We start from the raw sequence: 9789 nt of genomic DNA on the forward strand, positions 1-9789 counted from the left end.
AGCGACCACAGAGCACGGGGGACAGTCCAGTGTGAGTCTCCCGGGCACAGCGACCAGAGAGCACGGGGGACAGTCCGGTGTGAGTCTCCCGGGCACAGCGACCAGAGAGCACGGGGGACAGTCCGCTGTGAGTCTCCCGGGCACAGCGACCAGAGAGCACGGGGGACAGTCCAGTGTGAGTCTCCCGGGCACAGCGACCAGAGAGCACGGGGGACAGTCCAGTGTGAGTCTCCCGGGCACAGCGACCAGAGAGCACGGGGGACAGTCCAGTGTGAGTCTCCCGGGCACAGCGACCAGAGAGCACGGGGGACAGTCCAGTGTGAGTCTCCCGGGCACAGCGACCAGAGAGCATGGGAGACAGTCCGCTGTGAGTCTCCCGGGCACAGCGACCACAGAGCACGGGGGACAGTCCAGTGTGAGTCTCCCGGGCACAGTGACCAGAGAGCACGGGGGACAGTCCGGTGTGAGTCTCCCGGGCACAGCGACCAGAGAGCACGGGGGACAGTCCAGTGTGAGTCTCCCGGGCACAGCGACCACAGAGCACGGGGGACAGTCCAGTGTGAGTCTCCCGGGCACAGCGACCAGAGAGCACGGGGGACAGTCCAGTGTGAGTCTCCCGGGCACAGGGACCAGAGAGCACGGGGGACAGTCCAGTGTGAGTCTCCCGGGCACAGCGACCAGAGAGCACGGGGGACAGTCCAGTGTGAGTCTCCCGGGCACAGCGACCAGAGAGCACGGGGGACAGTCCGGTGTGAGTCTCCCGGGCACAGCGACCAGAGAGCACGGGGGACAGTCCGCTGTGAGTCTCCCGGGCACAGCGACCAGAGAGCACGGGGGACAGTCCAGTGTGAGTCTCCCGGGCACAGCGACCAGAGAGCACGGGGGACAGTCCAGTGTGAGTCTCCCGGGCACAGCGACCAGAGAGCACGGGGGACAGTCCAGTGTGAGTCTCCCGGGCACAGCGACCAGAGAGCACGGGGGACAGTCCAGTGTGAGTCTCCCGGGCACAGCGACCACAGAGCACGGGAGACAGTCCAGTGTGAGTCTCCCGGGCACAGCGACCAGAGAGCACGGGGGACAGTCCAGTGTGAGTCTCCCGGGCACAGCGACCACAGAGCACGGGGGACAGTCCAGTGTGAGTCTCCCGGGCACAGCGACCAGAGAGCACGGGGGACAGTCCAGTGTGAGTCTCCCGGGCACAGGGACCAGAGAGCACGGGGGACAGTCCAGTGTGAGTCTCCCGGGCACAGCGACCAGAGAGCACGGGGGACAGTCCAGTGTGAGTCTCCCGGGCACAGCGACCAGAGAGCACGGGGGACAGTCCGGTGTGAGTCTCCCGGGCACAGCGACCAGAGAGCACGGGGGACAGTCCGCTGTGAGTCTCCCGGGCACAGCGACCAGAGAGCACGGGGGACAGTCCAGTGTGAGTCTCCCGGGCACAGCGACCAGAGAGCACGGGGGACAGTCCAGTGTGAGTCTCCCGGGCACAGGGACCAGAGAGCACGGGGGACAGTCCAGTGTGAGTCTCCCGGGCACAGCGACCAGAGAGCACGGGGGACAGTCCAGTGTGAGTCTCCCGGGCACAGCGACCAGAGAGCACGGGGGACAGTCCGGTGTGAGTCTCCCGGGCACAGCGACCAGAGAGCACGGGGGACAGTCCGCTGTGAGTCTCCCGGGCACAGCGACCAGAGAGCACGGGGGACAGTCCGCTGTGAGTCTCCCGGGCACAGCGACCAGAGAGCACGGGGGACAGTCCAGTGTGAGTCTCCCGGGCACAGCGACCAGAGAGCACGGGGGACAGTCCAGTGTGAGTCTCCCGGGCACAGGGACCAGAGAGCACGGGGGACAGTCCGCTGTGAGTCTCCCGGGCACAGGGACCAGAGAGCACGGGGGACAGTCCAGTGTGAGTCTCCCGGGCACAGCGACCACAGAGCACGGGAGACAGTCCAGTGTGAGTCTCCCGGGCACAGCGACCAGAGAGCACGGGGGACAGTCCGCTGTGAGTCTCCCGGGCACAGCGACCAGAGAGCACGGGGGACAGTGTGCCTGGCTCCTGAAACCCCATGTCAGCCCCCCACCCACCTGGCCCGACACCGTCACCGTCCATGATGGACAGGCATGCCCTGAAGCAAACCCTGCGTGTGGAACTGGGTGGGGGAGGGAGGCCCACCTTGTACAGTTCTTTCAACTTTTCCACACGTTTGAAAACATCTGTAATAAAACACCAGAGGAAAACAACCCTCGACCCTCAACTCTCAACACCCGGGCTGCGTCTGGCCCCGCAGGCACCCTCACTGCCCCTCACTGCCCGCCTGTCCACTCTGCACAGGGAATCGTGGCCTCAGGGTGCCACTGTGGGCATGACGCTGAGCAGGATGGGACCCTGCAAACACTCCCCCTGCAGCTCTTTACCAACAGGAACAGAAGCCCCAGGAGCTGGTCATTACCACCCTGGGGGGTCCTGCAGAAACACCAGCCCCCGCAGAAGGGGGCGTGGCTCAAAGGCCAGAGGCTCAGAAGGCCTATCAGCCTGGTCACTCGGCCACCACCTGGGGTCTGACCACCCTGGGGGGTCCTGCAGAAACACCAGCCCCCGCAGAAGGGGCGTGGCTCAAAGGCCAAAGGCTCAGAAGGCCTATCAGCCTGGTCACTCGGCCACCACCTGGGGTCCCAGCTGGGGCACTTTCAGCGACCGACCGCCTGGCCTGCCTCCACACTGGGCCCGAGTGGCAAATTTGAGGCCCACGGAATTTCCAGGCCACATGCACGTGGCCCCGGACGCCCCGTGGTCCCGTCTGCAGCTCCTGCTGGTTTCAACTAGGTCAGTTCCGTCCCCGCCACAACGGTTCTTCCCAGACTCCTGGGTCGTCGGCGCTGTTGTCGGCTGCGTTGTGGCGAGGATCAGGGTCACACATATCCCGAGAAGCTCAGCCCACGTCAGGCAAAGCGTGGCTTTTTCTCAAAAACACAGAAAGCAGAGAGCAAAGACACAATCAGCTGTCAAAACAACTTCACAGACAAAACAGCTGACACACAGCTGACAGAAAACAACAAGACAACAGAAAATGCTGACGCCCCAAACACCAGCTCTGGGACACCTTGCCCAGCCCGAGCGCTGACTGACGCGGCCTGGCCCCCGAGGTGGAGGGGAAGCACAGGCTGCACACGGGAGCTGGCTCGACCTCCTGTCACACGCCCCGCGTGGGGCCAGCTCCCGTCCCTCTTGCCCTGAGTGGCAGGCAGAACTCTCCACAGTTTGGTCTCCAGGCTGTGAAATAATAACTTGCTTGGCTTGTCAGATGGCCGGGAGAGAGCTTGAGACACGCGCTCATCCTTCTGCGGACGCCGCCATCTGCTGCCCCCTCCCCGCTCCCTGGGAGAAGAAGACATTCTGTCCGGGCAGGATGAGCCTCCCCTCCGGGCGTGTGCTTCTGGCGAAGGAGCAGCCGCTGGCCTCGGCTCCATGGCTTTATCTCGGCTGGGAGGATGAGAACATCGTCTCACGAAGATCTGGACACAGAGTCTCCCTTCTGCCTCCTTCCAGATCAGCCCCTGGTGGCCCCGGGCACGGTCCCCTGCCAACAGGGGGGCCAGCAGACAGGATGGGACAGCTCTCCGGGGACCCTGCACCCCAGGGTCAGCGCTTCCCGGCTACTTTGAAGGATAATGTGCTCTCGAGGGCCAGGCTCCTGAGGACAGCTTCTTGCGCCCCCTTGTCTGGCCACCCCCCCCCCCCATTGGCCGCCCCTGGGCTCCCCCTGCAAACCCGTGCACTGTCACTGCGGCTCATGTCACCACGCTGTCACCGCAGGCCCAGGAAGAGAGCTTATACGAAACGTCAACAGAGACTGAATACCACTGGAAACCTCCCCCGCGTGAGTCACCACCTCGGAACTTCAGGAAAATGTCCTCTCTGAGCGACAGGACAGCACTGAGGGCCGGAGGGGGCGAGGAAGCTGGACACTGCTCCCCAGAGCCCTCGGCCGTGACCTCTTCGGGCCACCACCGGAAACTCTGGAGGAGGACCGAAGTCCAGAAGGGGTCACCTTGCTGCACCACACCACCACGGCAGGTGAAGCCAGGCTTGGCCTTGGTACGAGGGCCCATGAGGCCGGACAGAGCCGGGCATGAGGGCGTGCGTGTGTGGTGGGCTTCCCCCAGCCCTGGGGACCGGCAGGCAGGCTGACCACTCCCCAGCACAGCAGGCGAGGAGACCACCTGCTCCACCCCTGGCCAGCGGGGAGGCCCTGAGCAAGTCACCTAACCACTCTGAGCCTCAGTGCCCACGTCTGTGGAGCCAGAGTGTCCCGCCTCACAGGAGCGATGGGGTCATGCTGACCCAGTGGACACGAAGACTTGGAGCGGGGCGCACACAGGATGCCCTCGGGGGTGTGGCCATAAGGCACACGCCCCTGCCTCCCAGAGATTGGGTTCCCCGTGTTCCTCAACCAGCTGTGCCCCCCGAAGTCCAAGCTGACTTTCCAAGGGAAATACAGTGGTTCTGGTCAACCAGTCCCCTCTGCCTTCACCCACTTAACAACTGTCTCCTGAGCCCCTAACACGCGTCCACACCCACAGGGGACAGGGAACGCTCTAGAAACATCGTGAGAATGTACCCACTAAACACTGGAAATGAATTCTGATGTCAGCAAGAAAGGAATGAAACAGCCCAATGTAATCACAGGCCTCCTCCCTCTTTCCCGTTATCATGGGATTTTTCCCCAAAGCCCAGACACCCGTCACGGTGTCTTTCAGGGGTGGGGAAGGGGGACTTTCTGAGAAAGGCGTTAAAGGTCCATGGGCTTAACAATTCCCGCCAGGCCCAGACAGCTTGGGTGCGGTGGCACCGAGATGACCGTTGTCCCCGTGGGAGCCTGCCTGGTCAGCTGCACCTATCTGTCCCCCAGCAGGGCACCCAACCTTTCAGATATGTGGGGCGTCCTGTCCAGTGGCGGCAGCCACTGTTTTAATTGGGAAGGCCAACCCCAACTTCTGGACAGCGGTTCCTCCTGGTGCCGCAGCAGACCCCCGGGGTCTCACCAGGTCGTTAGGATGCTCACTCGCTGGCTGCCTGTACTCAGAGGGCCCAGAAGGAACGAGAGACTCGTCGACGAGGAACGAACAGGAAATGCCTGAGCACCAGGTGCCACTTTCCTGAACACCCCCCTCACTCATCCTCGGAAAGAGTACAGGAGGCAGCTACGATCATCCCGGTCTTGCGGGCATTTTAAAAACCCTGAGGCTAAGAGACCCTGGCAGGTTGGCTCAGTGGTAGAGCGTTGGCCTGGTGTGCAGGAGTCCCGGGTTCAATTCCCGCCAGGGCACACAGGAGAGGCGCCCATCTGCTTCTCCACCCTTCCCCCTCTCCTTCCTCTCTGTCTCTCTCTTCCCCTCCCACAGCGAGGCTCCATTGGAGCAAAGTTGGCCCGGGTGCTGAGGATGGCTCCATGGCCTCTGCCTCAGGCGCTAGAGTGGCTCTGGTTGCAACAGAGCAACGCCCCAGATGGGCAGAGCATCGCCCCCTGGTGGGCATGCCAGGTGGATCCCGGTCGGGCGCATGTGGGAGTCTGCCTCCCCATTTCCAACTTCAGAAAAATACAAAAAAAAAAACCCAACCCTGAGGCTAAGAGATGCGATGACCATCCCCTGCCAGCCATCAGGCCCCCATGGCCTGCCCGGGTCCTTTGTCCGTGCATATATATCCCTAATGGCTCTGCATATAGACAGCACTTAATAAAAGCTCGCAGCTCCCGGGGGGGGGGGTTCCCATGCTCCTTAGTCATCAATCATCTTGCTCCACAGATGAGCAGTGGACACTGCAGATCCAGGAGTGGAAAGGCAGACCTCCGCTCACAGCCCCAGGCTCAGCGGCCCCCACCCGACTGGCCCCCAGAAGAGTCGCCTCGGAAGGGCCGGGAAGTGGATGCAGGAAGACGGAATCTCAGTTGACCTGTTCGTAGGCTGGGGGTCCAGGGCCAGCGGCACCTGCCTGCCCCGGGAGCTGCCATATATGCTGGCAACCCAGCCCGCCCAACACCTGCAGCCGGATTCTGCATTGTAGTGCGATCTCTGGTGTGCACATTCAAGTCCAATGAGCTCCCCTGATCTGCAACTTGGGTCAGGGGCTGTGACCCTGCACCTGGGGACCCTGCACCCAGGATATCCACATCCTGCTGCTATCAAGTGTCTCAACTAAGGGAGGCCAGGCTGACACAGAGCCCTGGCCTCCAAGGCCACCTCCAGGACGCAGTGCTGGGAGGGTTCCCCACAGCAGGCAGGGATGCACTGCCTCTCAGAACCTTCCCATCCCCAACTTGGTCACCAGAGGTGACTTTGAAGGGAAAAAGGAATCTGTCCCCAGGGACAGCACTGTGAGGCACGGGCCAACAGCATGTGTCACTGTTTCCTGCGAAAGCCAAGCCCCGGAGTCACCTCCCTCAGCCAGCGAAGATTTCACCTAGCAGCCCCAGCTCTTCTGAGGTCCTGGCCTGGGGGGACCACAGGGCTCAGGCCCTGGAAAGCAGCACCAGTCCACTGCCACCTCTGTGGGAGGGACCCAGTGACGGAGGGTCTCAGAGACACCAGAGCCAGGGGCAGGGCACAGGGAGGTAGAGGCAGTCTCTTTTTTCTCATAGGGACACCATCTAGGAATAAACAGAAAGCAGGGGTGTGTGGTCTGTCGGGGTGGGTGGGGGGCAGGGGCAGAGCCTGGAGGATCAACCACACCCAGACCCCACCCTGACAACTCTCCTCCCAGAGCCCACAGAGCTCACTGCCCAGACCCAGTAGGCGAAAGGGTGGCAGGGTGGCAGGTAGGGACTTCGTCCCATGACTACAGCCTGGCGCAGCCCAACCTATGTGGGGGATCTCATATGACCTTACGGGGGACTGGGGGGAATCAGGAGCCCCTCCCCCGACCCTCTCCCACGCAGGATTTGGGGGTCAGGATTAAGGGTCAGGATTAACTCCTCCCCGTTACTTCTGCCCACACTCAGCCTCCCAGGAAACCTTTCCTGAAGCTGTGGACCACCGCCGCCGCCCTCTCCCCACCCTCACCCAACACACACACACTGCTTTCCTTCTCGTCCCTGTCCACACCACGCAGTGTGGGCTAGGCGGTCCCAAGGCACAGGGACAGAAGGGTACCCAAGGCGCAGAGCACGCAGCAACCCCACTCGCCCAAAGCCCCCCAACCTCGCGCCGCAGGCATGCCCCGGATGGGAGCCCGGACTTGTGCGGAGAGGGGCAGCGTGCCAGCCTTCCACACCCACGGGAGTGAACGACAGCTGGCCAGCGGGCTGCGAGCTTGTCGGACGCCAGGGGCCCGCACGGCTGGGCAGTCCCGCCCCATCCCGTCCCCGCTTAATCCTTGGTCCGAAATAGCCCCAGTAATCCCGGGTGCGGCGCGTGGGGTATTAGCGCGGAGCCACGAAGGAAGACATGGAGGCGTCCAGAGGGAGGTCTCGGCGCGCCCCGGGCTGGAGGCAGCTCGGAGTCCGCTCAGGAGAGGCTGAGACCCAGACCCACACGCGGTCCTGGGTCTCCCGGTCTGGAGCTCTGGCCGTGACAACCCGAGTTCCAGCTCTGCGCCCCAGACAGCCCCCGGGACGGGGCCGCCCGTGCGCCCGCACTCTGGACCGGCTGGAGCCGGGTTCGAGCCGTCGGTGCCGGACAGCACCCGCGAGCCCCTCTCCGAGGGCGTCCAGTCTCCGGCCCCAGACCGAGCGCAGGTCCCGGCACGCCCCCGCCGGGGTCCGCTGTTGCGCCCCCCGGCCACCTGGCGGGTGGGGCGTTCCCGGGACAGGCGCCCTCTCCGCCCGGCTCGGAGAGGAACGGAGCCCCCCCAAGAAGTTCGCGCGCCCCCCGCCACGCCCGCCGCCCCCAGCCCCGCTTACTTGTCGCGGCGGCCAGGCTCCGGGATAGCGCCAAGCGACGGGCCCGCGCCGGGGTCAGGGCGGCGGGCGCACGCGGCCAGGTGTCGCCGGTGCCGCTCCAGCAGGCCGGCGTTCTCGCGGCTTAGCCGCGCCACTTGGCGCTCCAGCTCCTCGATGCGCCGCCCCCGGCGCGCCAGCAGCTCCTGCTGCGCCGCCACGATCCGGGTCAGCTCCTGCAGGTACCCGGCCGCCCTGCCGGGGGGCTCGGCGGCGCTGGCCATGGCCCCGGCCCCGGCCCGGCCGCGCCTAGGCGAGCGGGAGGCGGGGCGGCGGCGGCGGCGGCGGTGGCGGCGGCGGGGCGGCCATGGCCGAGCGGCGGGCACGGCGCCTCCGCGCGGCGCGGGGTTCGGCCGGGGGGCGCGGCGGGCGGGCTGCGCGGCCCCGCCTTGGCTCCCCCCCGCCGGCGCCGCCCCCGGCGTCTCTGCGCCTCCTGCTCCGCGCGCGGCCGCCGCCGGCACCGCCCGCTGCCCCGCGGACGCGCCGGCGGGAGCTGCGACCGCCGGGTGCGGCGGAGAGTTTGCAAAGTGCGGGCTGCCAGGCGGCGCTGGAGCCGGGGCAGCAGGCGCAGGCGGAGGTGGCGGGGCGGGGAAGGGGCGGTGCCGGGGAGGGGCGGTGCCGGGGGCGTGGCGTGGCGGTGGGGGCGTGGCGGAGAGGGCGGGTGGGATGGAGGGGGCAGGGAAGTGGAGGGGGGGCGCGGCGGGGAAGTGGGGAGCGGCGGGGGGTGGGGGGGCGGGGAAGTGGGGGAGGGGCGGGAGGGAGTGGGGAGAAAGGGCGGGGCGGGGCGAGGAGGGGTGGGGAGGGGGCGGGAGAGACAAAAGAGACCGGGTTGGTGGTTGCCGCCTGCGCCATTCCCAGTTCTGGGCTCGTGGGGTGCCCCTCTCCCCTCGCCTCTACCGCTCCTGATAAAAAAGAAATTCAGCAGAACTGTATCTTAATACTGTTGGCCTATTTTGGGGGTGTGTCTAGAAAAATCGCTAATAAATTCGTAAGGACTTTGGCGCGTTTAACTGACTTGAGTCTACTGAAGGAAGGGTTTGTTGTGTAGACACACGCGCGTATACACACTCGCGTGAGAGCGACAACTTTCTAAGAGAGGGTGGCGGCCCGAAGCCTCCAAGATGTCCCGGTGGACCAGATGCTAAGGCACAGGCACCAGCCTTGTGAAACTCATACCCTGGGTCCTGGGAACTGATCAGTGGATGGGACAAGGGCCCACCTCCACACTGGTGCTGAGGCCTTCCACAGTTTATTTTACCTCTGGGCTTCAGTTTCTTCAGCAATAAAGTTTTTTATTTCTTAAGGTGTTTTTAAAAATTATAATTTTCCTACAGCAACCTTCTTTGATACTAATCTTGTTATTTTTCTATCCTCTTGACTTGCAGAGTTAGGTATTTCCACTGTTTCTTATTTTCTAGCAAATGCATTTTTTAAGGCTATAAATTTACCTCTGGATGAAGCTTTAGCTGCATCTCATATGTTTCCAAAGCTTTGTAATCATGTACCTTTTTTTTTTTTTTCATTATTCTGAAGCTGGAAACAGGGAGAGACAGTCAGACAGACTCCCGCATGCGCCTGACCGGGATCCACCCGGCACGCCCACCATGGGGCGACGCTCTGCCCACCAGGGGGCGATGCTCTGCCCATCCTGGGCATCGCCATGTTGCAACCAGAGCCACTCTAGCGCCTGAGGCAGAGGCCACAGAGCCATCCCCAGTGCCCGGGCCATCTTTGCTCCAATGGAGCCTTGGCTGCGGGAGCGGAAGAGAGAGACAGAGAGGAAAGCACGGCGGAGGGGTGGAGAAGCAAATGGGCGCTTCTCCTGTGTGCCCTGGCTGGGAATCGAACCCGGGTCCTC

At 64.0% G+C, this 9789-nt stretch overlaps 1 protein-coding gene across 1 annotated transcript in view; it reads right to left on the minus strand.

Moving 5' to 3' along the window:
* Window positions 1–8195, minus strand: part of LOC136312231 (IQ motif and SEC7 domain-containing protein 3-like) — a 43091-nt gene extending 34896 nt beyond the window's left edge. The window contains exon 1 of the mRNA XM_066241780.1: window positions 7896–8195. Within this exon, the coding sequence (XP_066097877.1) occupies window positions 7896–8155 (260 nt within the window). The 5' untranslated portion in view covers window positions 8156–8195. The remainder of the gene's footprint in view (window positions 1–7895) is intronic.
* Window positions 8196–9789: the final 1594 nt, after the last annotated feature.

This window comes from Saccopteryx bilineata, chromosome 8 (genome assembly GCF_036850765.1).
Source record: "Saccopteryx bilineata isolate mSacBil1 chromosome 8, mSacBil1_pri_phased_curated, whole genome shotgun sequence".
NCBI lineage: Eukaryota > Metazoa > Chordata > Mammalia > Chiroptera > Emballonuridae > Saccopteryx > Saccopteryx bilineata.